Source organism: Necator americanus, chromosome X (assembly GCF_031761385.1).
Source record: "Necator americanus strain Aroian chromosome X, whole genome shotgun sequence".
In the NCBI taxonomy this organism is placed as follows: Eukaryota; Metazoa; Nematoda; class Chromadorea; order Rhabditida; family Ancylostomatidae; genus Necator; species Necator americanus.
This window is the reverse complement of record NC_087376.1, coordinates 7,616,940-7,644,460: the sequence shown is the minus strand read 5'-3', so window position 1 is coordinate 7,644,460 and position 27,521 is coordinate 7,616,940. Positions and strand designations below refer to the sequence as shown.

The 27,521-nt window shown below is 40.3% G+C and overlaps 7 protein-coding genes across 9 annotated transcripts; 4 read left to right on the top strand and 3 right to left on the bottom strand.

The window, feature by feature from the left end:
- Positions 1-10: 10 nt before the first annotated feature.
- RB195_021754 (uncharacterized protein) lies at positions 11-7,852 on the bottom strand (the record flags this gene model as incomplete). Of its 2 annotated transcripts, XM_064208644.1 has the most annotated exons (4): positions 11-258; positions 306-517; positions 600-1,066; positions 1,534-1,599. In XM_064208644.1, 4 exons carry the CDS (start codon positions 1,597-1,599, stop codon positions 11-13), a joined length of 993 nt encoding a protein of 330 aa, XP_064064526.1. The 2 variants fall into 2 exon arrangements, with proteins under 2 accessions (XP_064064526.1, XP_064064524.1); XM_064208643.1 differs by lacking the exons at positions 11-258; positions 306-517 and adding an exon at positions 7,748-7,852 and having other exon boundaries at positions 578-1,066; positions 1,534-1,623.
- On the top strand, positions 2,721-6,566 carry RB195_021755 (uncharacterized protein; the record flags this gene model as incomplete). Its single annotated transcript, XM_064208645.1, has 3 exons — positions 2,721-2,820; positions 6,265-6,332; positions 6,405-6,566. 3 exons carry the CDS (start codon positions 2,721-2,723, stop codon positions 6,564-6,566), a joined length of 330 nt encoding a protein of 109 aa, XP_064064525.1.
- Positions 7,853-8,434: 582 nt separating the features above from the next.
- Positions 8,435-9,114, bottom strand: RB195_021753 (uncharacterized protein; the record flags this gene model as incomplete). Of its 2 annotated transcripts, XM_064208642.1 has the most annotated exons (4): positions 8,435-8,494; positions 8,792-8,794; positions 8,869-8,955; positions 9,046-9,114. In XM_064208642.1, the coding sequence occupies 4 exons, from the start codon at positions 9,112-9,114 to the stop codon at positions 8,435-8,437; spliced, it is 219 nt and encodes a 72-aa protein (XP_064064522.1). The 2 variants fall into 2 exon arrangements, with proteins under 2 accessions (XP_064064522.1, XP_064064523.1); XM_064208641.1 differs by lacking the exons at positions 8,435-8,494; positions 8,792-8,794 and having other exon boundaries at positions 8,800-8,955.
- Positions 9,115-10,028: 914 nt separating this feature from the next.
- On the top strand, positions 10,029-10,454 carry RB195_021752 (uncharacterized protein; the record flags this gene model as incomplete). Its single annotated transcript, XM_064208640.1, has 2 exons — positions 10,029-10,169; positions 10,248-10,454. 2 exons carry the CDS (start codon positions 10,029-10,031, stop codon positions 10,452-10,454), a joined length of 348 nt encoding a protein of 115 aa, XP_064064521.1.
- Positions 10,455-12,307: 1,853 nt separating this feature from the next.
- Positions 12,308-12,529, bottom strand: RB195_021751 (uncharacterized protein; the record flags this gene model as incomplete). Its single annotated transcript, XM_064208639.1, has 1 exon — positions 12,308-12,529. One exon carries the CDS (start codon positions 12,527-12,529, stop codon positions 12,308-12,310), a length of 222 nt encoding a protein of 73 aa, XP_064064520.1.
- A 5,332-nt stretch (positions 12,530-17,861) lies between these two features.
- On the top strand, positions 17,862-18,137 carry RB195_021750 (uncharacterized protein; the record flags this gene model as incomplete). Its single annotated transcript, XM_064208638.1, has 1 exon — positions 17,862-18,137. The coding sequence occupies one exon, from the start codon at positions 17,862-17,864 to the stop codon at positions 18,135-18,137; it is 276 nt and encodes a 91-aa protein (XP_064064519.1).
- Positions 18,138-20,926: 2,789 nt separating this feature from the next.
- Positions 20,927-27,371, top strand: RB195_021749 (uncharacterized protein; the record flags this gene model as incomplete). Its single annotated transcript, XM_064208637.1, has 11 exons — positions 20,927-20,982; positions 21,035-21,281; positions 21,337-21,462; positions 21,906-21,991; positions 22,081-22,232; positions 23,138-23,412; positions 23,483-23,587; positions 24,419-24,537; positions 24,715-24,858; positions 24,914-25,073; positions 27,297-27,371. The coding sequence occupies 11 exons, from the start codon at positions 20,927-20,929 to the stop codon at positions 27,369-27,371; spliced, it is 1,545 nt and encodes a 514-aa protein (XP_064064518.1).
- Positions 27,372-27,521: the final 150 nt, after the last annotated feature.

Sequence of the window (27,521 nt, the reverse complement as noted above, 5' to 3'; positions counted from 1 at the left end):
CCACTTACCCTTATCTTACTCCAGTTACCATCTCAAACGGTGTTGTACATCCGGCTGGTGTTCGAACTGCAGCAGTTGTATGTTGATTCATGTCATCAAGCAAGCGAACAAACTTTCCTGGTACTCCTTCGGCGCGGAGCGCGTTGAGAAGACGACCTCGGTGAAAAGAGTGGAAAGCGGCTTCAAAGTCCAGTAACGCTAATTGCATTGGCTTCGAATACCGCTGCCAATTTCGATTACCCTGCTGACGAAGAACACCTGGTCAATCGTACATCAGTTAGGACGAAAGCCAGATCGCTCGTCACGCGTTGTTTCTTCGCGATGTTTAACGAGTTGGTCCAGGATAATCCGCTCCAATACCATGTACATAACATGCAGCAAAGAAATTCCTCGATAATTCCTAGGGTCCGTGACGGATAACTTCTTGTAGAGGGGAATTATGATAGCGTCTCTCCACGAGTCAGGTATCCTTTCGTCTATCCATATTGAATGGATGATCTTTGTTATCTCACGAATCCTAGACGGAGGAAGATATTTCAACATTTCTGCGCTAATTCCGTCATCTCCACCAGATTTTTCATTTTTCATCTTTTGGATACCGACTCGGTCGCTGGTTTTGGTCTGTATCCAGAAGATGAAAAATCTCCTCGTTAACCGCACATATCGGCCCAAGTCCAAGTGCTGACGGCGTTTTCCGGTTCAGCAAGGTCTTGAAGTGATTCCACCGAATTGGAAGGATTGCTTCACCGACAGCCACTCCACTGGTAATGCTAAGGACAGGAGAGCATCTTTTCATTTTGCCGCTATACTGCTTTAATGGAACATAAGCTTTCCGCGGGTTCTTGTCCTCCCACACCTTTTCAAACTTATTCGCTCTTGACGTCCACTCGTTATCGCGGTCTTGTTGCAGTTGACGACACAACTTCCTTCTAAGGCGCTTTTCCTGGTTGAGGTCACCAGTGTTGCGCGCAACACATACAAGATTGTACGTGGATTTTGTTTCCGCAGATGCAATGGCAAACTTCTTCTGCGGCATTTGAATCAGGAGCGTTTCCTTTGCAGCGTCCTGGATGCACTTGGTGAAGGATCTCTAAGCTGCATCTCTAAGCTTCTTCCTGGTCCGTAGTTCAACATGAATAGACACACGTTGGCAGAATTTCGTTCTGCATTCTTCATCTTTCAGACCTGTCGATTTTCAGTTTAAGAGGAACTCCTCGATTTCTCTTGTGGAACCTTATCTTGAAGCTGAGAAGAACTGAACGGTGGTCAGAGTCGAACGCGACGTCCCAAACAGCTCTAGATTTTCGGATATCTGACTGAGGAATGTTCCTCCCCAGAACGTAGTCGAGCTGAAGTTTTAGTCCTTTTCTTCCGCTTGCGCTGCTCTTCAGGCGTTAAAAAGGTTCACCCTGCCACGTGAGCGGATGGCGTCGATGATTCCTCTTAAACGTGGAGGCGATGATGAGGCCCGTCTGTTCACATAAGTCGACCAGACGGTCACCGTTGTCCGACGTGCGCTCCGCTGGATAGTACCATTTTCGTATCGGCTTGCTTTTCGAGTCCCATCTTCTCATTTGCATCGATTCCGACAGTGACCATCTGCTGGCTTGGTATTTTAGATACCTACACATTGAGTTCATCGTAGAAGGCGTCCTGTCCTTACTGTTGTCCTTAACGGTTTCCGTAGGTGCGTGAGCACTTACGATCCAGTGTTTACGTCCTCTGCGATCCCGCAGCCGTAGAAAGGCGCATCTAGACGACGTTGAGCCAAGTTCCTCCACCAGGTTGTTGTAATCGTTCCTCACAACTATCGCACAGCCACCTACTTTCATCGAGCATCGCCGCAGTACATGGTGTAATTTTCGATGCTTATGACTGGCCGATCTCTCATGCTTGTTTCGTGGAGTGCAGCAAAGTGCTTCGTGTCGTTTTCACCCTACTGCATATAATACGTGTTGCATCGAGGTGATGCAGTGCGTGGTTGGTGAAAGTGCGCACTGGTCCGTCTCAACAGAGCGCGGCAAGCTCTTCGCAGTCCTTTTCATCCTGCTTGCCTTCTTCCTGTCACAAATAGAAAATAGATAGAGACAAATAGAATAGGACATTATGCTTAACACACATTATGCTTGAACATTAATTAATAATTACTTAGATCCTAAATTTATACGGAGCAAACTGTAAAACTTCTTATGTTGTTGCTCCTCAAAATCGGCCTATGGCTTATGTACACTTTTAATGACACCATTTAGAAATTTTCAGAGAAACATTCTTGAAATGTAAAGTCGGTCATCAATTTTGGCTGATTTATTTACTAAAGCTAGTAAATGTTCCAATGTCTCTTATTCATTTTCTATGGATTACATTTTTAAGCACTTGGTACTGTATTTTTCTTCTTACTTTCTAAGAGGCAAATCTCATCTTTCGTTCTATTGTATTGGAGATACAACTTCAGTTGGAGGGACCAGGCTTAGTGACCACAACGTGTCCAGGATATGACTGCTCTGGCTTACTGACAGCCTCTTCTATAAGCAATTATTCGGCTGTGGGTACCTAACGACCTTTCCCTGCGGAACCGGTTGGTTGCTAGAGAAATTCTGCACCGTATGTTGTTCAAGATGATGTTACAAGCCAAAGTAATCGCAGAGGCGCTTTCCAGACAGCTTAAAGAGTGCGTTGGAATTTGCTGTATTCTTTCCCTTATCTTTGGAAAAAGGTTTTGGATGGAGCCGCTACTCTCTGAATTCGCAGGAGAATTGCCTAAAGCGAGTCGTATTGAAGTACTGAGTTGTCTGAATAGTGGTTTAAATGGTGTAAACGTAGGTTAGTGTAAACGAAATGATCAAACGACTGAGGTAGGACCAAGACCTCCCCGTATTCGAGCATAATACAACAGAGTGGGTGCAAAAATGTCAGAATGGTGACGGAGTTCGCCTTTCGTACTCTCAGCACTTTTCAGAAATCGACAATAAAAGCGGAGAGCAAAAGAAGGAAAAGAAATATATAGACGACGACCCCAGATGCAAAGGATGACGATGAAGTGCTTTGGACGTTGCTCGAATGATATAGTTTGTGAAAAAGAGCGTATTGCACGCTGTTTTGGGGTGAGCAATGAGTATTCTGATTGCGAAAGTGGTCATTAACGACTTGAAGAAGTCTAGTTTAACTGTGTACTACTTTTTGAGCAGAACCAAGATTGTTATTGATCTTTATTTTGGGTAACGTTTCGGCATCGTCGCCTTCTTCAGAGCCTGGAAAAATCAACGACATCTGTAATCTACTCTTTCAAACGCCTCGTCATCCCTCAAGATATGACAACAGATTATTCAAAGGCAACGTCAGAAAAGCAGACCACCACAGGGCTCACCTTCATAGCCATAAAATCGTGATGTTAGAGGACCACCAGTTGTTAGAGTTGCTTCGCTAGTAGTAACTAGTAACGACGCCCCCGCCTCTGACCCGTAGGTCAAAATCCGCAAAGGTCTTGGTATGGCACCAGCTCGTTGGTCACAGCGACGTATTCTTCTTTAAGATTCATGAATGGACTTTTGGCCGTGATATAAAACGCTTCCAATGATTTTTTCGCGCCAGAACGTCTGATTCGCGTGCTGATATCGTGACAGCTATCTTGAAAGGGGTGTTGTCATGACACTGTCTGCGATGAGCATCTGAAGGGGATGATGTTTTTGATTTCACGAGTCCGTCTAGGTGCTCCTTGACGCAGGTACAGTAGTCTTTCTCTTTCGCTAATGTACTCAGCCCCATCTAACTGACAGGCGATCAGATAGATAACTCCCGATACCACGCGGTCACCCTGCCTCCCGTTCGGACAAACGATGCAATTAGGTGTCTCACAAAGTCTGTCATAGGCGCGATTTCGGACTAGCTGTTGCTTCAGGTTCGCAGGTGGTATGTCCACTATTCTGACTGAGTCTTGCAGACCCGGAACCTGCATTGCTCATGTCATCCGAAAAAAAAGGAAGGCAGATGGAGATCTTTGTCATCTGTTCTACCATGTAGCACCGCCACCCAGTTGTATGGCTCCGATTTGAATGATAAACCTTTCTTTTTCTAGTTCTAAATTTCTAGTTTAACTTCTTTTCACTTCCTTTTTGTTGGTACTTAGAATAATTTGTATAGATGTTCACTACACTTATTATGCATATTAATCGCTTTCCTCCATTTGTCTGGGTGTAATGCAATCCTATGTCTGTGGACATATTACATTTGTTTAATTCCACTTTTGTTACATTTGTTTAGGAGAAGTAGTACTTTCTTTCAAAGCTGATGTCTATCGTTTGCTTTTGCTGTGGAATTTAGCTACAATATACTATATAGTTATTTGGCTGCTTATTAGTTAATTAATTTGTGATACTCCACCATTATTTGCCATTCGCACAGTAGGGTTCTTGTTATATTGATACTGGTCATTATTTGTGTTTGTTTTGTAGACATTTGTACTATTTAGTCACTTGTTATACTGATACTGATTATTGTTCATGTTCATCACGTGTTTACGTTTGCGAACGCCCATAGTATTTAAACTGAATATCATCATCTGTGAATAATTAATGGGTAATAATAACAATATAAAGGCGGATGTAGTAAAGCGGTTAGAGGTTCTGCTTCCTACACGATCGACCGGAGGTTCGAACCCGCCCCAGTGCTTACCAAGCCTTTCATCTCTCTGGGGTCGACAAATTGGTACCAGACTTGTCTGGGAGGATAAAAACACTGATTTGGCACATCGGCTAGCCACCGCAAGTCATTGTATAGGCCAGTTACACGTTCGTAAACCTCGAACGAATCTGAATTGAAATGAACGTGGGGGTGCATCCCAAGCGGATTGATTAACGCCAGACATTTTAGTACACTAATAACAATATAAATGAATTCGTTTATTATCCCTGTGTTAACATCCCTTCAAAGGGAGCGTATCACGATTCTGACGTGGTGCGGAGCTAAGAGCTAAAGCGTAGAGTTCGGGTTGTTGGTTGTAAAATTTGAGGTAATTTCGCTCGTCTATTCATTATCGTTACAAGGGAAGGAATCGCAAGGAAACCATTTTAGGCCCGTGCGTTGAGGTGCGTTAGAACGCGCGTCTGTGTACACTTTCCTGTCCCTTCGGCTGGTTTTTGGCTTGAGTAGGATGGTGAGAAGACACTGATCTCGTATTTAGATGCGGTGCGTACACAAGCGTGGTGCGTCCACACCGTTTTTTAAACGACGATTAGAGAAAGGTGAGCGGATACCCTGAGTTCTACAATCTACTGCCCGAACTCCACTTTTTTGACCGTGAGTTTCGGACCACCTCAAAATCGCGACTCGCTGCTTTTAAGAGTCAAAGTGGGAACCATTTATGACAGTTGCGCGCTCTATCACTACTATTGTCTGAGCGAGCTAGCATCGCCCGGCGAGATTCCGTGGAGGATGGTCCACGTACCGGCACTTCTATGTGTAGGATGGCATCATCTTGCCAAAGTTCTTTTCTACTAATTTTGCCGTTTTTTTCGCCTTCAGGACGAATCCGAAATTTTGGTGTGGATTTAATCTTTGTCCCATTTTTTTCATAGTTATACACGATTACGATTAGTATTCTTCGTAGTCATAATAGCACAAATATGCTTTTGCTAGTTAGATATTTTGCAGTAATACCGTTTCTTCCCTTCAAATACTTCAATTTGTACGTTTGCCCCGTTCTGTTGTAACTGTGTATGATCTGCGTTCTTCTAAGGCAAACGTTGGGACTTTAGTGAGATACGATTTCAAGGAATGTTGGTTACACGAAGAAATAAATGAGAATTTAAATGCTTGAAAACCAAAAGATTAGAGACGTCCTGTCAGCAAAACAGAAAGTAAAACCAGTTGAAAAGGACTTTGCATACAAAAAAAAAGATAGCATACATTCTAGATAGCACACATAGTCTTCTACTTCAACTATGAATACGATAAGAGTATTATTATTAATGCTATTTTCAAATGTATAAAATTTTTAGAGCTACATAGCATTAGAAGTTTCAAAACGTTCACCAAACTTTCAAAAGTTTCAAAACTCTTTATGATGTCTAATATCTAGTACATCTTTTTGATCTTCACCACAACGATCTCTCCTCACTTTACAGTTCCGTCGATCTTTCCGATTACTTGTCTCCAACCATTCTTTCTCCGTCTCAAAGTAGAGGCGAAACGAAGAATATGGGTCTTAACGTATTTTACTTCTATAATATTCAACGCACACTATTCATTTACCACTTGGTCGCATTCTAGACTGTGCAGCTACTTCTCTTTGCCGAACCTTCGGAGTTGGAGCTTTGCTGCTATCAATTTGCAATACGGTTGGAAGATATTACATTCGTTATCATTGATTATTTCACATGCTAGTAGCAGATCTTCTGATATCGTTTCAGATATTGAAGTGTAGACATTCCACCCGGGGAAGGAAATGTATAAATGTCAGAAAAGAGATCAATCAGGTCTACATCGCTACGGAGCTTCAAAGCCTTATTGCCTCATCGCATCGTAACAACTGCAATGCCAACGTCATTCACTCAATATCTGCTCTTCAATAGCCGGAAAATAGAAACAGTCGACGTTGGTGATTCTACATATTGATTATCATGATAATATCGTCAATAAATCTTCCCAAGATTAATCAAACACATTCCAATACACCCAGTGGCAGTTCCTGGAGAACTTGGGCAAACAAACTTAACTACAATTTAGTGCATCGACAAGGAAGTGAAATATAACTATCATGTCGGGAAAACTTCTAATTAGAAACTATCAAAAAACCAAAGTCATAGATAAAATTGTAAGTTTCTTGCGTCATCTCAATATAAAAGCCGATACAGAGGATATACTGCGTTGTCATGGACGGCTTGGGTATACTCAAATTGGAAACAATGCCAAATACCCTATTTCCATTCTACAGAAATCCTTAGCGGAAATCATAGTAAGAGACGTACACCAAAAAGGCTACCCAGATATTAATTATATCGTCACACTCTTCCGGCAGCACTTCTGGACCCCACAGATACACCCGCAAGTCACTCCGCTGATGCGAAAGTGCTGGGAGTGTCAAAAATTCGATAACCTTTCATGCCGTTACCCCACTCAAGGAGATATTCCCGAGGAAGGAGTCATCACATCAGTCCAATTCCAACATGTGGGGCTTGATTACTTTGGGCCTCGTGCAATAGTCACATAAAATGGTCAAACGAAATGCTATGGGGCCATAATTACGTGCATGTTGATTCGATTATTACATGTGGGCATCATCCCCGATCTTACTACGACCGCCTTCCTCAACATGCTCCGCCAGTTCTTTGTTGGAATAGTACTTTGCTCTGTGACAAGCGATAACGCTCCTGCATTCGACTTGGGCAATAGTTTCGTTGCAGGAGAACATTCAGAGTGCACTAAATGATCCTAGCATCATGAGAGAACTGAGTAATAAAGAAATTGACTGGGAAAGTATCACGCCGCACGATCCATGGGAATGAGGTTTTTACGAAAGGGTGATTAAAACGATCAAACACTTGCTCCACAAAACTCTTGGAGTATCAGGAGTGTCAACGGAAGAGCTTTCGACAGTTGTAATAGAAGTTGAAGCACTCCTCACCCAAGTCCACTTACCTACATTGCTAAAAACTTCAATAGCGACCAAATTCTAAGCTTTCCTGCAAAGAGATGTCTAAGTGTTATACCCCTTAGGGTACATGACTTTGGAATAAGAAAATCCTGAACTAACTTCCTGCGGAAGAAGCACCAGACAGTCAACACCAGAAAGAAAACAATAGCAACTTGGAGGCCTCATGTCAATTAACAGAAAAGTTTTGGCATATTCGGCAAACATAATACCTACTGGCCCTTCGAGAAAAGCACTACACTCGAAGTGGGCCGCGAGAAAGGATTTTCGAGAACACCCAAGGAAGGAACTCTGGTTCTCATATATGATTCAATGCAACCACGGCACTCCTGGAAAGTAGGAATAATAAACAAGGTATAAATCATTAGAGACTAAAAATGCGTGAAGTAGTAGTACGGTTGCCATCTCATCTTTCTTATACCGTTGCACCTCCTCGTACCTCTTGACCTTGAGGATACGGATATTAACACCGAGAAAAATTCAAATAGGTTAAAAACAGAAACAGACACTTCCATAAAATGTACAACACCGCAACAACATCAACATTGAAGAAGCAGAGATCAATTCAGACCAGCGACTCAAAATAGATACAACCTGCGATCGCGCCAAAAATCAATTACAACAATGGATTAAAGAACAGAACGTATCGTAAGCGAAAATAACGTTATCACCATATCTACTTTATTTTAACTCTCCTTAGTTTTATTGCATGGCATCACAGCAAGCGCCACCAGAAACGGACCAACAGTACGTTTGTTTCAATGCGTCCAAGGAGGTGTGCGTCTCAGGTCATAAGAAACATTCCCTATGAAGTTTGCGCGGACAACTACTGCGTTCATATTGACAATCCTAAAATCAATGAGAACGTTAGTTTTCTGCGACGTGTTCTCCTACACAAACACTTGGTACAGTGCAAGTTCTGTGAAGAACTCAACACCATTGAAATCTTATTCACATCATCTTCGTTTTGTCATGCAATAACGTGCACTTTCTGCGCCGCCTATATCCACAAACTCAGAATGTCACCCAATAAGTCCAATATTGGCAACAATAACACTGCTGTATTTCCTCGTAGCAGGATGTTACGTTCTCTTAGTGTCGATTAACCAACTGGAATTACTATAATAATCATTTACCACACTTTACCTTCTGTTTCAATGCTGATGTAGTAGTATCAGAAGACGCCAAAATTCAACATCAGCTGATCGACGGAGACTGCTTACGGAAGTTATAGCAATGCCCATGATAGCTATTATAACAACTAAAAAACACTGCCAATACATCGACGTCATCACACATCGGTCCACCATCTGAAACAGTGGTATGGAACAGTGCCACGTTCAGCTTACGGAATGTGTAAAATCTGTGTTGAAAATGATTGAAATGTGTTTAAAAATAACCCCTTCAAACGAGAAGATTGTCCCCGAATTGAGTTCAATAACAATTTTGTGCGTGAAATCTGTCTCCATTGGAATGACGCTGAATTACGAGCGAAATCTGGTTAATTATTGTAATGATAAGCGTTTTGTGCCTCTGAAAAGATACAGTACCAATATGAAATCTGGCCATTGAAACTGCGAGTATATTCTCACTGTGTTCCACTATCCTTTGGGCGAAGGCTGTGAATTTTAGAATTCCGACCATTTCCATATAGCTGACAACTTCCCCGCAAGAAACGACCTATACAAGGTTCCTTCTGGCTTTCGAGTCGCTAAATCTTACTTCTGAGAGGGCATCCGTCATATTGCAGGGGATAGTAAAACGGGCTCCATCGCACCTAAATTCCGCTTGGATATAGTCACGTGATGAAATGCATTTGGCCATTGTGGCGACTTCCTTTGCACAATCGTAGGAAGCTTTCATATTGGTTACGGCGAGCTGAGAAAATGCGTCATCCACCAGAATGATTGGGTCTATAGTGTCTCGAAAGCTCATTATTACTTCAGATGTAATTATGCTGTGCATGTGTGCTTGCACCTTGGAGGCAGGATGCTGCCGAAATGACAGTGAGGGAATATACCGCGGATAATTGGTTTTTAACGTGATTGAATCACCGGTGGATGGGAGAGTCCTTGCCGTAAAAACCAATCATATCATTTTGTCCACTTGTTGATTGCGCGTAATGTGCTGTATAATTTCTAATAGCTTGAGAATGATCATCTGCATACAGAGAACCCCTCTAAAGATTATTTGATGGGCATTTCAAAGGCATTTGTTCCAGATAATTATAAACGACTCTCGATAAACAGCTCTCGACAAAGAATGGAAGCACTTTAAAATGCAGCATATTTATTCGGAGTCAAGATAATGGGAACAGATAATTCTTATCAATCGATTTCTGAGAATTGTGTGTCACTAAAAAATTACTAGCAGCGACTCAACAATGTCTACTTCCAGACACAATGCTTCGAGTCAACTCGGAAGGATCCTAAGTTTCACCAGTACTCAACATCAAATACGAGGACATCCGAAGGAAGGTGGAAAGAATGCTCATGAATCTGAACAACAACACCTTGGAGATAGAGTGTGACTTGGTTCTTGCCGAAAAACAGTCATTTGTGAGAAAGGAGGAACGGTAGCTACCAAGACCCTACTGGCACAGATCCAACGAAGACTGATTGCTACGACTCCAAAGGTGCAGCATTTGGGACTATCACATCCGCTAGCTCCAGCAAAGGACACATTCACCGAAGACGACGCTCCCGGTACAAGTAAGGGAGAGTCGACGCAAAAAAACCCGAGAGATGGACAACCCGGCACTAAGACAGCAGAAAAGAGGAAGAAAATCTACTGTGCGTCGAAGCTATAGGAGAAGATCGAGAGTGTACAGATACGGACAACCCAAAGACGGGAAACCGGAAACCAGATGGGAAGAAAAAGCGGTGCTAAGGAGGAAACCAACGAAGCAAGGCCAGTAAGGCTGAGGCAGCCCATAAAGATGAAGAAGAAGCGCAGTCACACCGAAGATACACAATACCAAGCCATCAAGGAAATGGTGAAAGATCTAGGTGACTTTAAGGCATCACCCCACGAATCTGAGGTGGTACGGATTTCAGGTGGAGTATTCTTATGCGGGATAGTAGATTATGGAGAGGGGGGGGGGGAATGATTCCGTCCATTTCTTCTAATCGCCATAAAAAAACGGTCCTGAAGATGACGACCCCATATACGAATAATCCACCTGAAATCCGTACCACCTCAGATTCGTGGGGTGATGCCTTTAAGGTTCGCGTTTAGCTACCTGCCTTGAGGAAAGATTGGGATCCTCAGGATGGTCTACGATCAGATGTTCAATGCACATTCTGTGATCAACAGGGGGACCACTTCTCGGATTCCTCCCAAAATTGACAGATGGAAAAGACCGAATGAGATTCATAAAAAGGTATAGGTTATGCCAATTTTGCCTTATGAAGTGCAATCCGAATAAGAAGTGCAAAATCGAGTTAAAAGCATGCTGTTATTGCTCAATAGTACGAAAGACAATACTCAGCTTCTTAATCTCATACGAAGGAGGCGACAACAGAACTCTCTGTCCTATTCCGGATTCCAGAATGAACATATTGGACAGAACCCAAGAGCTTGAGCAAAAAATTGCACGCGCAAAAAGGATGCATCGTCAATAAGGCACTTTGAGTGTAGTTTGTGTATTATACTATCTATGTACACTACGGTCGGAAGATATACATTCGTTGTCTTTGATTATTTCACATGTCAGTAGTGGATCTTATTCTGATAGCGATTCATATATTGAGGTGCTGACATTCCGCCCGGGGAAGGAAATGTATGAATGTCAGTAAAGAAAGCAGTCAGGGCTTCATCGCTACGGAGCTTCAAAGCCTTATCGCATCGTCGCCTCAGTGACAACTTCGATACCAATGTCTTTCGTCGAAACCAAAATGCGGTATCTTCTCCCTCAATCTTTCTCCTAGCCGACATTCATCAATATCTGCACTTTAACAGCCGGAAAATAGAAACAGCCGACGTTATTAATTCTACATATTGATTATCATAATAATATTGTCAACAAATGTATTCAAGATTGATCAAACCCATTCCAATACACCGCGTAGCAGTTCCTAGGGAACTTGGGCGAGGAAACTTAATTACAGAAGTGACTTATTCCTAATCGTCCCTGCACGTTCCCGTTCGAGAGAAGAGATAATCTTTCTTTCACACTTTTTATTGATATGCTTAGTGCACATACTATTTCCACCTTCATCTATTATAGCTCACAACAGGGACTTCCCGTGATTTCCGTGTAAATGGTTGCACCATTTTGACAAAAGTAATGTTGAAAATGTGAAAATCTAAATAAGCTTTTTGCGAAGCATTTTTAAACAATTTGGGATACTGCACTGTTCCTTAAAAAATACTTGCAGACGCAATAAAGAAGCAGGGAATTACAAAACTTAGCGGGAGGTTTCTTCAAGAATCTAAAAGATATATGGATATCAACATATGCCTTGTTTCTACCTTTCGAATATGAGCGACTTTATGTGCTATATACAATCATCATACGTTCAAAACTGGAGCATCAATAAAACGGGTGAGTCACATGTATGTGCTGTGCAAAAGAACCTGGTGCGTTGAGACATGAAAATGAGCAGACATCGAGGAAATCCGTTTTCGGACTCCTCGCTGCTAGGAATGTCGTCACAGTAGTCACAAGGCAGCGCGTCGCATCACGATAGTTGTGAAAAAATGGCGTATCCAATGAACATGGCACGTGAAGCGTGCAGATTCCGAACGGCAGTCTTCACTTCCAATTTCTTCCATGAAAGCTTCTTTGTACTCTTCTTTTTTGGAGATTTTCGCTGATGTTCGTGCTGCTGGTGGCAAGGACTCGTCTTTGTCCGGAGGTTTCAACTCAGCTACGACAAGCATTTATAGTTGTGAGCGAACCTATATGTAATGCTGAAATAAAGCTTATTGTTCCCAATATTAAAAATCTTAGAAAGGAGAAATCAATAGAAAAGATTAGAAATGAGAAAAAATGACATCAGATTCTGCCTTTTGATCAATCAAGAGTTTTTTATCCATAGATAGACATTCCTCGTTCTTCAGTACAAGTACTATTGCATACTAATCAAAAATCCGTCCTGTAAATACAGTTACACAACGTGGATTTGTGTTGCACAGTGTGGAATTGTTCGCTAAAATCATCGACGTGCCCTTGACGCCCGCGAGATCCACATTAAACACATCAAGTCTTGATGAAGAAAAGGAATGTTGTGCGCTTGTAATCGGCAGAAGATGGAAAGATAAATGCTCTAATACTTCTAGCCTTTTCTTCGATTCAAATCAGATTGCAATAAATCGACTTAGAGAACTACAAATCAAATTAGAGTTCACCCTAATGGATGCGGTTCTAGAACAAACAAGATGTAAAATGAAAATGCAAAAGAAAAATTGGAAAAAATACACAAATTAAGCTGAACTCCGCGATTGACGAGCATGATATCTTGGTCAAAGACCAACAAAGCTATTCACTGGCACTGGCAATTTGTGCAGCAATAAACGTAGGTATCGAGCAGCAAGCTGGAAACGTTCGAAATTATTCTGTTCATTCAGAAAAAAAAATAACCCAACGTAAGATAAGTGACGGGCCGGTGCCAATAGAAATTTGCACCGACATCCCGAGGACTTACGGTGTGGTATTTCACCGCCAGGGTTTCAATATTTCAGATGTCTAGCTTGACGTTTTCACTCGATAGTAGCCTTACACTGCACTTGCGCGAGGTTGCGGGACACACAAACTTTGTTTGCTTGGAAGAGTACACGAATATCGGCGTCCACTGAGGCAGTAACGCTCTTAATTGGGACAGGGAGAAGGCATACAAAATCGTTTTCTGACCTGTAGCCTTCTATGTATAGACTCTGCGACCTGAGAAGCGGAAAGCCATCCTTAATACAGGTATCATCGAAGGATTAGGATGGAAACACTTCATAATGTTATCTCATATCAATCGAAAATTTTCTTCTTCAAAAAGGATGTTCTTGTAACCTTTCCGCAAATAGATTAAAAGAGAATGCGGATATAACGCACCTGCTAAGAGGTTTGGCAGCAACTGCATGGTGACCGATTCGAAACCGCTCTAGACCAATGAAGACCTCTAACCTTAAGCCGATAAATTAGTACTGGACCTGAGTGGAAGGAAATGACTCTCTCTCAATCATTTTGCTTCATTGCAGATCTAAGGATTTCAAGCTTCCATCCATAATAAGTGCAATATAGACTAAAGTGACAGAATATCATGACTACTTAATGTCATCATTGGCTAATTACTCAAACATTTCCGCACACATCTTTCTGATATCAACAATTACGTTTCTGGAGCATCTTAGAAGAATGAGCTTCAGAAACCAATGTGTCATGCAGCCGCTATACACCGACGCATCCAACAGCGCTATTTTGCAGGCCGTATTTGAGCTCCTTAATGGAAGCTCTTTCGGCTTTTATGAGTTAACCAAGAGGCAGGTCATGATGTTCTTGAGTGATTTTCTTAATGGTTCTATCTTTCGCTGGAGAGAGGGGGGCAGGCAACTTAGGGGTTTAGCGATGAGACAACCGTTGCTCTTTATGTCCACGTCAAAAGTTGAGCAACCAAGAATGCATCAAAACCTTCGCTGTACTGTCCTTTGATTGCTGTATTATGTTTTTACTAAGGTCAAAATAGATACCTGTCTCCACGTACTCGGTCACCAATTGCCGTATGTAGAATTCACACGCAAAAAACTTGATCGAGTTGGCTGCTCTTCTTTAACTTTCGTGCACATCTATCCAATAAAGAGTGGAAGACTGGCTGGTTCCGGAAGCTCAGCAGTAAGAATATGCCGATTCACTTTCTGCACGTCCATACAGAACCCGAATTCTTACAATTTGCGAATATGCTTAAGAGACCCGTAAGCGTTCCTCCTGACTCCCAGGAGCGTACAAACTCAGTATTTTTGGCCCCACATACATTTCGAATCACCATGCTGCAATAAGACAGTATCGAATAGGTCGCTCAGCGCATCGTAAAGTGCCGAAGGAGCCGAGTCTAATAAGATCAATTTCTGTTCCTCTACTCAATTTATAGTATTTTTATATTTCAGACTATGTGGGTAGGAGAGCTTGGGCACATCTGAGAAAGTGCAGTCTCGAGGGTCACGTGAGAGTCGTCTAGACAGTGTCCACAAATCCACAAAGGCAGCTGGTCCGAAATCGAATATACGATCACACGTGCTGAACTCCTAGTTGCGCAGCATGTTCACTTGGTAGAAGCGGGGATTGCATGGAAGTGGATGTAGTTTACCTTATCACTTGTCAGGAATATGGAGAGAAATATATCGGAGAAACCGGGCGACCGCGTTGTATTCGAGCTAAAGAATATCTATAACGAAGCCAAGTCGAGATATTTGATCTCACTTGGAGCTGATCGCATAGAACTTCACGACGAACATCCACCTGGCAGCCCATTCGATCTTTTCATACGAGTCAGAATTGTAGCTGGAATAATGTGTATAATGCGTTGTGTATAAGAATTAATATCCCAAAAATGAAAAGAAAAGAAGAGTGCATCTTCGTGATCAACGAAAAAGCTTCGTTCCATCGCCTTTGCGGATTTTGACCTACGGAGTAAAATGTTGGTCAAGTGCGGATGACACACTACCTGCTATCGGCGGAACAATTTAACTGCAGGGGACTACGCTAACGTGGCCAAACGGACATCAAGAATCACTTTGTTCCATGAGCGTTGCTGCGTCCAATACTTCTCAGGATTTTAGAGTTGCAAGAAATAGAAATATTTCTATATTTAAAACTACGGAGTATCAACTTGAGAAGAAGGGGCACTTTGTTATTAAAGTTTTACTGCCGAGCGGAAACATTGGAAGCCGCCAGGAACATCTGTGCCGCTAACGGTGAAGATGCTATTGGTTAAAACGACGGCTGAAACATGGCTTGCGCCTCGCCGGACGAATACCGCACTTCGGTGAAGATGGACGTGTTAATTTAAAATGACAAATAATTCACCGATGCACTACTGGGTGCAGCCCCAACCGCCGTCCTGTCAAAAAAAAAAAGATCAGGACGACAACACCAACACAACAGTGCGTGTCCAAAACGCATAAGAAAACTGATAAAAGTGATCCTTCAAGAGATCGCGTTTTCCCTCAGCAACAACGTTGGACTCCAAAATTGCTTTTAAAGATTCTTCTATTCCAACCCAGCCACTTTCCTCGAGCATGGAATAGAAGAACTTTCGGAATTCTGAGAGGAAGTGGTAAACGATTCTCATTTTCTAGTTTGATGGACAAATCGAGTTTTAAAAAAAGGCTGTAAAGTATGCTTCAAGCTAATCCAGTCCTCCTATTTGAACGAAGTACTGATTCTCTGTTGTTAGAATCCTCGAGTCATCTATTCGGGACCATTCATGCTATTACTGTATGACAATAAAGCTATTAAACAGGCTCCTTATCTTCAATATAGAAGTGGAGTTACTCGATACTGCCAACATCTGACAATATTGTGGAAAATACAACCAAAAACTTGGCGGTTGCTTTTTTTCTGATTTGTTTGAGCTGTGGTCAGAATTGATATTCAACGCACTTTGTTAACAGTTAACGTTTCTATGTTACCCTGAACCTGGAAAGTCAAAGCCACCAGTGGTTCACCCTCTCAAGCGCCTCAGGTTCTTTATCTCATGTGCTAAGTCTGGTAACGTAGCAGATGGCCTCGTATCACAGCTATAATTCGCAAAAGTTTTTGTGAGGACCAAGCATCCCGCTTGTAAATCAAATGCTACATTAATATGAGGCTAGTTTGTTGGTGATCACAATGCTCCCAATCTTTCTGTTCACCTTTGGTCTTTGGCCATTTATCCAAAAAATCTCTAGTACTTTGCCTCTTATCTAGGACTCTAAGGACAGTGTAGCAACTTTAACCTCTGTTTCGGAGTTCCTATGACGCCGTGACGACTGAGATTGGAAGATTTGATTTTGTGTATCCGTCTAGGAGCTTCTTTACTCGAATAAATGGGCAGCGGGTTCGGTTTCTTGTACCTAGCTTTCACCACGCGACCTGCACGAGATACGAAAAACCACCCTGGTATCATGCTATCATCCTCTGTGGCATATGGACAAATCATGCAGCTGAAAGGTGTGTCTAGTCACTCATACGCACGGTTACGCAGCAGTTAATGTTTGAAGCTCGATGGTGCTATGTCTATAACCCTAGGTTATCCTGTAGAACAGTTTCTCGTAGACAGCTCCGTACCGCTCTGCTCACATAATCACATATGTAACATAGACAGAACGGAATCCTTTCTTGCATGGACCAACAAGAGAGAGGTCGTGGTTGTTGAGCAACAGAGTTTTCAGTCGGATACAGCTTAGACACTGCTACTTTTTCTGACTCTTTGATCTTCATGGAGCAGATTTGAAGACTACTTTTTCTGACTCTTTGATACATCACCTGCTATCGTTCTGTACATGGTCTGTTTCCTGTAACGGAGTTACTCATTGTTTTCGATACCACTTAAATCTTCCAAATCCCGTTCCTTTATCATGAAAACCAGCCAGTTCTCCACAGATTTCTCCGTTGTGAGGTTTGTGTGGGAGCCCTGCTGGTGGAGATGACTGAAGCAAGTGTTTGGACCTGTTTGTGTCGAGCAAACGACCAAACAATCATCATGTAACGCAGTGCAACTGTGGTTTGCAGTCCAACAAAGACTTCTAGACTTTCAACATGAAAACATTGAAGAGGGCGGATGCTAACCATTGTTCAATGGTAAGGCCTCTAAGTTGTCGTTAGTAATGTCCCGACCATCCGAGAATCGAACAATTTAGGCACTTGTAATCAGTGTCATGGTCTGTCATAAGCTCAACCCGTACAAGTTTAATGAAGCCTGGTGCTGCGTGAAAAAACTGCCTTGCAATACGGTATGGAACGTTGGTATGTAGTGATGTAACGTTAAGAGACTCTATGACACATTCGCGTCCGAACATGGTAGTGAAGTTGTTTGAGGAAGCTATTTGAGCTACCTAAGTGAGGAAAGAAATGGTTGAGCAGTTCGTTCAAAAGCATGTTAAGCGGCTAGAATATTTTATCGGGATTATGCGGATTATGCGATGCGAGACCCTTTGTGGAGAGTTTGTGAATTTTGCTGAAGTGTGTAGGAGCGACATGCAGAAAGGCCACTTCCAAGACGTTTAACTTTTACAACTGTAACCATTAATGAACCTCAAGCATGGGCTGAGACGTGATCGTCCGTATTACCGACAATGCACAACTCCTAGCCGCATGGTTAGCGTACTTGACAGAGAGGACGATTTCATGGCATTAGGAGTGGTTGGTAGTATCACCTGTAGATTATGGGATGACGTCTCCATTGGAGAAATAGGACGCCCACTACGTACTCAGCTATGGGAGATCCAAATGGGCTCACGAACACAAAACTTCTCACACCTATCGGAGCTCATCACAGAATACGTAATCAAAACTTCGAAATAAGGGTCGAAATTGGGGTCCTGTCTTGCGATTCTGAGATCGTAGCAGATGCCACATTATAGACGTTCTGGATAAATGGCCGAAGTCCAAAAATGAACAAAATGGATGGGAGCGTTGGGTTACAAAGGCAATAGCCCCATATCAAGCAAGACTTTTAGAAACTTGATTTATGGGGACGCTGGGTCCCTAATTAAAAGTTCTGTGACTTATAGCTGTGGTATATAGTCTTCTTCTACATTACCAGATCCAGCAAGTGAGACATGCACTAGCCAATGTGTTTTTCTTTGCTTTTGCCAACCTCTTGAATGCCTTCTTAAGGTGAGATGCGTCTGAGAGGGCAAGTCACTAATGGCTTTGATTTTTTCGGGCTTCGACGACGAAGATCGAAACATTAACTATTGATAAGGGATGATTCATATCAATCTTGGCCACAGATCAAGCAAATGAATTAAAAAAGCTACTTTTTTAACAGTATGAAGATTTGAGGATTTGAGAACAATGGGAATTACTTAGTGGTTGGCTTAAATCCGTTGTAAGGGTGCTTGACTCCAAAGCACTGACCTGGGACTGAATCGGTCGTCCTAAGCGACGTAGGCGGAGGATAAGGGGAAGAGGGGCGGTGATCAACTGATAAGCTGTTTTCGAATTACTTTGAAGTTTAGTTTGGTATCAACCAGTCCTGCCAAAATCGAGACGAGTAGCTACCACGACACTTCTGGATGACTTTTTTCGGAACCGTCGCTATTCATACTAGATCTTTCGTGCTGACTGTATGCTAGTGGTCTCTTTTTCTTGCAACTTGGACGCTTTTTCATAGTTTTTCGAAGTGAAGTTTGTTGCATTGTGAACGGTGGAGTGTAATTTTTTCTATGATCAGTCATCAATCAGTAGATGTCATAGGAGGATTCCTCACCTTCTGGAGTAGGAGAACGACATGTTTGACTTGTTTCACATGCTGGACTCGTTATCTGGCGCAAAAAAAAAGACAGCGCCAGTTTTCTCTGACAATAAATTGGGTTCCGGTTCTAGTAAAATTTGTAAATTTTTCTTTGTTCGTAAGACTCTCTGACTCAGACAGAGTGTGTTCCATTTTTTTATCTTTCTTTTTTGGTGCACTGGTGTATTTGAATAAATAAATAAATAAATCAACGAGGATTTTCATTTGTCATCCTTCTCATTGCTGTCGAACTCTAGAGAAACACAAAAAAAGTGATAGATTATAGTCATTTCTTGTGTTCTTCGCAGATTTGTTCAAATGATAACTTTCACCAGCCGAATGGCAATGAGAAAAAAGATGATTTGTAGTGTTCATTTTTATTGCCCTGACTTCACAAAAAAAAGACAACTATGACAGGTTCTTAAGCCACTGATGGAAGGTATTTCATCCCTTTTTCGATAAATTCGGAGAAACCTGCCTAAATAACTGCTGTCAGTGTGTCCATCGTCGTATTAACACCAAATTTCAGCAGTGTTACTTACTTTCCCTGTCACTTCATTTATTTCTTTTTCTAAATTTATTGTCTTCAGTACAGGTTTTCTTACTACTCTTTTTTTTTAAATGTTTGTTCCTATGCCCCACAGCCCTACTCTTTCCAACCCTTTTTCTCTCTCGTTACACCTCTTTAAAACCCTCTTTAAAATTTCTTTAAAACCTCTTTAAAAGGGTTACTGTAGCAACTTCTTTGTGCATGAATTTCCTTTTCTGATCAGGTAGCAACCACATATTCAAATTAGAGTAGTGAGTTACACCAACATCCAGATCCGACCAGTCAAAAATATCTGAAACTTCACATCAAAAAGGAAGAAAATCTGTGCTCTGAATTTCTAACCAATCCCCATGTGAGGCTAACGATAGAAGTTGGAAAGCCCGAGAAAAAGACAGGAGAAGATCCAAGACTGGTGTCCAGTACAGTTGGTCAAAGTGGATGAACTCGTTCTCGAGGGATTCTTTTTGTACTTTAGATAGGTAGACTGGGAGCGTTTTATTATTGCTTCAGCTGAATGTCTCCAATTTTTTGCCTTAGAGATGTTTATTTTGGGATATATGATTACAAAAATGGATGTAACGTGCTCATAAACAAGGAGAAGAAGAGTTGGTCCGCAGTAGAATAATAAGCATTATGAGGAAATCCACAGAAATGTGAATTTGACTGTTTCTTTTCTTTGCATATATTTAAGTTTTTGTCCAGGCGTGTCCTTAAACATTCACGTCATATCTCACATTCACGTCCTAACGAAATGTTCAAGGATTTCTATTCCGTGTCTTCATAGTTCAGTTATCTTGACCTGTTTAACTATCTCAAAGAAGAAGCTCACTTAAACTAAGAATAAAAGTTTTAAGTTCTTAAACTAGCTTTAGGTGCAAAACCAGAAGTTCTTTCATCACCAAATTTGTAGCAATAATGGTGCGACCTTTTTGTGATACAGGCGCACAGCGATAACAACCATTGTGATGCAAGGTCAACCAGAGGGACCTCAAAATTTCACTCCAGGTCTGTCCGGAATCGTACCTTTAATCTCTCCAACCTATCTGCGGTGATCTTTCCTTTTTTTTTTATCTTCAAATATGGAGTGCTATCAATTTTTGATATGTTATAGTCTCTATAGGGTGATCGTTCCATTTTTTGGATTATGGATTTTTTTGTTATCTTATCATCTGTTCTTAAACGTTCACTAAAGCGATTACTGATGAATTCAGTTTTGCTTCTTAATTTCTTCAGGGATCGCGCTGCAAAACAATTCAGATAGCGCCAGATCTGGAGGTGTCCATTTCTAATTTTTGGGCATGAGATATGCTCACTGTATTCCTGCTCACAGCGGTCTGTCTACTGTTATTTCTTATTTACAGGTGCATGTTTAACTTCAGCTTTCATATCACATCATAGTTTTATTATTTATAGGCGCCGCTATGACCACACTCTTCTTCTCAATTGCGGATTTCCTATATTACCTGCACGTCATCTTATTTTCGAAAATATTGACGTATTCCAATCTCCCACAGCTATATTCACGTTCGGTCACTTAGCTAAACACTATGGACCCGTCTTTGGGGTTATGCAGGGAGGATTACCCACGGTGGTCACCAGTGACGTGGAAGTAATTCGCAGTATTTCACTCAAATTTTTTAGCAATTTCCATGCTAAAATGGTGAGCTAAAATTCGTTGTATCCAGCGCAAACACTCTATATATTATTTTATATAGCCAGTTCCAATTGATCCTGATCCGGTATCTGCCGAGAACGTGCATATGTTTGCATCCAGAGGGGAACGTTGGAAAAGGATGCGAACAATTACAAGTCAAGCAATGGCTGCGAAAAATATGAAACAGGTCATCCTTCAATATTCACCTATGAGCTGGATAATGTGTAGATAGCATCAAATGATGATAGCGGTCAAATCTTCTCTGTTTATCAGTTTTTCTTTTCCTATGAACGAAAAAGTTCCATTACTGTTGTACGCACTTCTTTTTCCTGCACTCTTGTTCATTTCAATTTTATATTGTTGGATAAGACAACGACATAAATCCATGTCTCCGTGGTTGAACCAAATGCTGAATTGTGCAGAAAAGAAAATAATCAAAATAAAAAAAAATCGAGGTGTGCGTCAAGTTCATCTTCCATTATGCTTTCATCCTAGGATCTATAATATTGTTTTCATTTATTTGTTGTTTCCCCTTTTCAACCTCTATGCTTAGTTATTTCTTCCGCATCCGCGGGTTGGGTAGCTGTAATTAACGGTGTAATTAATTCACATTCTCAGCTTTTTTTGCAGCTCTTCCCAATTGTCGAAGAATCCGTATTTAGCTTCTTGAGCTATGTGGAAAGGCTTCCTCTCCGTAAAGCTGTGGAAGCTCACAAGTGAGTGAGTTTTTCCATCCTCCTAATGTTGCATTACCATAACAATTTTTTAAAAATATTTCATAGCAGTAATTATTGCTGTTTTCTAGACTTTTTCAAAATCACACTTCTGATGTTCTTGCCCGATGTGCGTTCGGTCAAACACAGTCTCTTCATCATGATAATTTATATCACAGAATTTTCTCGCAAGCTTTTGGAAATGAACCGAATCCTTCAACATTTTGCTGGAGTACTGCATCGTGTGAGTTAATGTCTCCACTTATACCAACACTAAGAAGCATCTCTTTCGTCTCTTTGTAGTTTACAGATTTTTTCGGTGTAATTTGTCCCTGAAATGTAGCGACAGGGAAGTCAATCATATACAAAAATAGAAAAAATAGGTTATTCGTGTCAAACGCGTTTGTTTGGCAGTTAGAACGTTTCATTATCAATGAGAATTCCTAATCAGTCCAGTGATTTGCGATTAATCATGTTTGTGTCGTTTTATGATATGGCAGTCCGGTGACTGCACACATTTGCAAGTAAACATGGTCTTCTTGGTTTTGTGGATTTTGAACAGGAGTTGATTTAATGATTGGTTTTGATTTCAAAAAATCGTGATTTAGATTAGGCTGGTTTTTGGGCGTTTTGTGTATGTTTGTAATGAACTCCAGATATACTGAGTATGGATCACAAAATCCCCATGAGATACGTTTTCCAAATCCCTGACATTTTGAAAAGAGGTTAGGGGACCAGCAAGATGATATGTTGGAGATTCTTCAGAAGAAATTGACCGAATTTCATGGCCATGGTGATTTCTTGCGGGATTTGAGGTCTTTGAGGATTAGAGTGATGGCAGAGTAAGATTTGAAGACTAGTGGACTTCCTGAAATCAGATGAGATGGGAATTATTCCATCGAGGATAAATTTACCTCAACATGGGGTACAATATAAACAGAAATGTCGATTGTTCTTGAATTGAAATGGAAGTCGCAGTTTGTATAGCTTCGCAATTTTTCGGCTGTAGAAGAATCAACTACATACGACTGCAATAACTGTGAGAAAAAAGAGCAAAATTTAAAATTAAGGACTGAATTAGCTTCTAGTTCGTTTTATCAATAAATTAAAAATTGTTCTTTTTAACTAATCAGAAGACCACTCTTTCAGTATGCTTCCCTGCACTTGCGGGAATGTTGCGAGGATTCAAAAAATGTGCAGAGACAGTTCCAAGAAGAATAGCAGGCACTGTGTCACCAATTATGATGTTCTCTGATCACCTTGCAAGACTGAGAAATGAGCGGCAGCCTAATGCTGAAAATTGTGATTTCCTCCAATTCTTCAAAAATGCAGAAGATGAAAATTTCAAAGGATTTCTGACCGAACACGTTTCCGGCAAAGTCGATGTGAGCTCTATTCGGATTGAAAAAACGATGGCACCAGGTGTGAGTTTTGCTGCTATTGTGAGGACGAAGTCGTTCATGAAGAAACTTTATCTATGGATGATGTTTTCAGGAAACTATCGCACAATGTCGATTCATAGCAATTGCTGGTTTTGACACTACAGCAAACACGCTCGCTTTGGTTTGTGATCTACTAGCCAAAAACGAGGAAAAACAAGTGAGTGGTTTGAGAGAGAGTTGATGTTTCAATGTTGAAAAAGGGACTCATTATTTCGGAAATCCGTCCTGCTTCGGTACAGCTGAGGTGACAACACGCACTCCTTTTCCAATCTGTCCTCTTTCAACCGAACAAGTAACGTGTTCGCCCACTTCACTACATAATTACTTTATATAACACAATTTTCGTATTTCTTTAAATTCGTTGTCCTTTTATTACCATTTCGTGCCCTATGCACTGGCCTCTGACATCATGAAAGGGAGAACTAAAAATCACATCCAGACTCGAAAAATCGGCTGATCCCGATCAATAGTGCCTGTCAGAAAATTTCAACTCGTTTTTTTTGCCTTGTAGCGAAGGGAAATTTGGCAAAATTTACCCTAACGTGAACCTAATCGGCGGAGATAGCGTTCATAGTCCTCTTGTCTTTTTTCCGCCAAGGACATGAAATCTTGTAGCAGTTTGAATGTGTGCACTTTTATAAAAGTTTCCCATCATTCCTCTGCCCCGAGACAGTGAAAATAGACTGAAAAAAATTAGTAAAATAAATAATAAAATGTGACATTTTTATGGACATGCCCTAGCGAAAGGGTTATAACTAACTTTTTCTTTCCTCACCGATTTCTCGAACTCATTTCTTACTGCTGATATTTTCTCTCTGAGAACCAAATGCACATTTATTTGTACAAGTGATACTGTTTTTATTTCATATATTTTATTTTGAACTATTTTGCATATTTTGTGTCTTCTTTTGTGTTTGTTTTTTTCGATTACATTTCGCTATTTTTCTGAGATTATTAGATTATTTTATCTAGACAATATCTTATTTAGGCACTGCTTTTGGAGGAGATTGACGCAGTAGAGAATTTCACATATGAAAATATACAATCGATGGAATATCTTCATAATTGCATCTTTGAAACGTTGCGTCTGTATCCGCACGCATCACCGTACGTTCTTGCTTATGAAAATTACTCTTTTGCTTAAAATATTATAATAATTTTCGTTTCAATAATTATGGTTAATGTTAAAATGCTCTTCAAATGTTGCAATTTATATATACTTATATCATTTGATAATTATCCACGTAAAAGAGACGTCTTCAACGAATTCTTCTCTTCTTTCAGTCTTCAACATCGTCTCTGCATGGAGGACTGCAACGTGGAATCATATCATTTTCGAAAAGGTGTTTGCATAGTTATTGATCCATGGGCAGTTCATCATAATCCTAGAATTTGGGGAGATGATGTGGAAGAATTTCGTCCAGAGCGGTAAGTTCTCCTGTCTCCTGTCTTACTGTAAGTCAACTGGGTATTATCGATACAGCTTTCGAACATTGACAAACGAACAACTTCGAGCTTTCATGCCATTCGGATTGGGTCCACGACAATGTGTTGGAATGCGATTCGCATTGATGGAAATGAAGCTCACATTATGTCTTTTTCTCTCCAAATATAAGTTATGTAAGAAGGATCGTAAAGATAAGGTTGGTTACCCGAGTATTTTTGATTAAAGAGGGGATTTAAGGGTACTATTATCCTTAGACAATTTTGTTTCCTCAAAATTGCACTTAACATCTCACATCCACGCTTGACTTCCTAAGCGAAATTCTTCCGCAATTTCGCTACATCTCGTTAAAACTCTTATAAAACAACACAAGGAAGAAAGTGCATCAGGAAATGACTAAAGCAATCTAAGCCAATAAAAAAGTCCTTTTGCACTTACATCACCTTATCTCCGCTTCAAAAGAATTACAGTACAAATAGCAATTTTTAACATACTTGTAACTTGCTTGTTTATTTATTAAAATATGTACGAATTTGTGCAAAGAAGTAACGAAATAACCACCTAAAATTTTTCGATTTGATATCAACTTAGCGGGTAACTATTTTCAACCATTAAAATTTCCGCTTGCCTCCAAACCCTGGCAACCATTTATCTTCCGTAGTATTCTGGATTTGGGAAAAGGATTTTGCGTAAGGATTTTCCACATTCTTTAGCAGAAGAATGACCTGTTAACCTAGCACACAACGTGCTATAAAGGGCCAACCTTGCTGCAAACTTAGGCGATGTTCCAGTGAACTCTGCTCCTTCCTGTATCTGTTTTATGGCAACCTATAGGCGTTTCAAATAAATAAACAAGTGAATAATTAAAGAAATAAATAGATAAATAAATACGATAATGCAATAAGTACATCATTCTTTGCATAGTAACTCAATGAGTGATTTCAATCACATATAATTAACAAAACAGAAATGTCAGCTAAAAAAATAACAGTCAACATCAAATTAATATCAAGTAACAATTAGTATCAAATTTGTATGACAAATATTTTTCGGTTAGAAGAATTTTCTTTGGCTCCTCTATTTCTCATACATTTGTGGACATGTTTTTGTTATAAATAGTAGCAGATTAAACATCGAAAAAGAAGGAAAACGTTTTTCGATCTTTGATTGGTGGCTGGTTTTCTTGACCTCTTCCTGAGAAATAAGGACGCAAGCAAGAAGGAAGAAGGAAAAAAACGGTTGTCGTTTCTGATCAGTAGCGAATATTCTATTAATATTCCCTTCGAATTATTCAATATTATTAAAGGAGATTTTTGATGACAATACTACTTCGTCATTTAAAGAAGCATTAGCACAAAAATATCGATACGGTTTTGATGGAAATATTATCTAAACATGATTCCTACAATCAGATCCTATATTCCTACATCGGATAGTTATCCACTAGATACTTGTTTTTAATTTTTAAATTAAAGTTGAAATGAAAATGAAGATGTTAAACGCTGCAGTTAACCCCTAGCCTGTGTGTATAATTTTCTTCGAATTCATCCGAGCACTGAAGAAGAATCGATGCCGTCAAATGCTAGGAGTGTGATTGTTGTCACGTGAATGTCACGCTTATTTGTTACAACATGGCTCCATGAGGTGCACATGAACTGTCGTTTCTTTTATTTTTATCTTATTTGCACTTATCAAAAAATTGATTGAGCTCAACATTTGCAAAGAAGTTGGGTTTTTTGCTTTCAATATTCATATTATATGAATATTCAACTTTTAATATTTAACTACTCATTTATTTATATTCATCCTCATGCATAATTATATTCATAATAATAAACAGCAATAATGACAAATAATTAACAATAATCATAATAATTGTTAATAGTTTCTATAACTGATATTTTTCCTCACGATTTCTTTTAAAATGTTGAAGAATACTCGAACTAAACGGCTAACTTCTTTTTCGAATGTTCGGCTACCATTCAAGGAAAACGAGGATTGAAAATCGCTACGAAATTTGATCTATTTCGCATGAAGAAATTTATTGAGTGATTGCTTAATAATTCTAGAATAGCGCACCTTTTTATACTAACAATAGATAGTTGCGAATGAAAAGATCCTTTATAGGCAGAAATCAATAGTCAACGAGAATCTAAAAGGTTTGGTTTCTTTAAAAAAATAAATATCTTGGGAATTGCGAGAAGTGGTGTGAGATATTTATGTGATCATTTTGGACGCAATTGAACAATTCTATGGAATTGATTCTTATATTCAAGTATTAAAAAAATGATCTCCTACTAAACCCAAGAGTTAGTGAATGTAATTGGATAGTCTGAGAATTTCACAGAGAACGCTTTCTAAAAGTTATCGCTAACGATGATGCAACGAATCCAGAAACAACACTTAAACTTGATTTTTTCAGATAACTATGACTCTGAGAGATACTGGAACAGTTTGGCCTAAAGAGGTTCTCGTACAACTGGAAGAAAGGCAGTGATGTTCAGCGATGGATGATGTCGATAATTTGTCCTTTAACTGAATTCTTCCAGGAAATTAAATATGCGTGTATTTTTTAAAATGAGATGAACATACGTGTAGTTGACAATACCGGTTTTCTGGATGAGATGAGCATAGAAATTGTGGATGT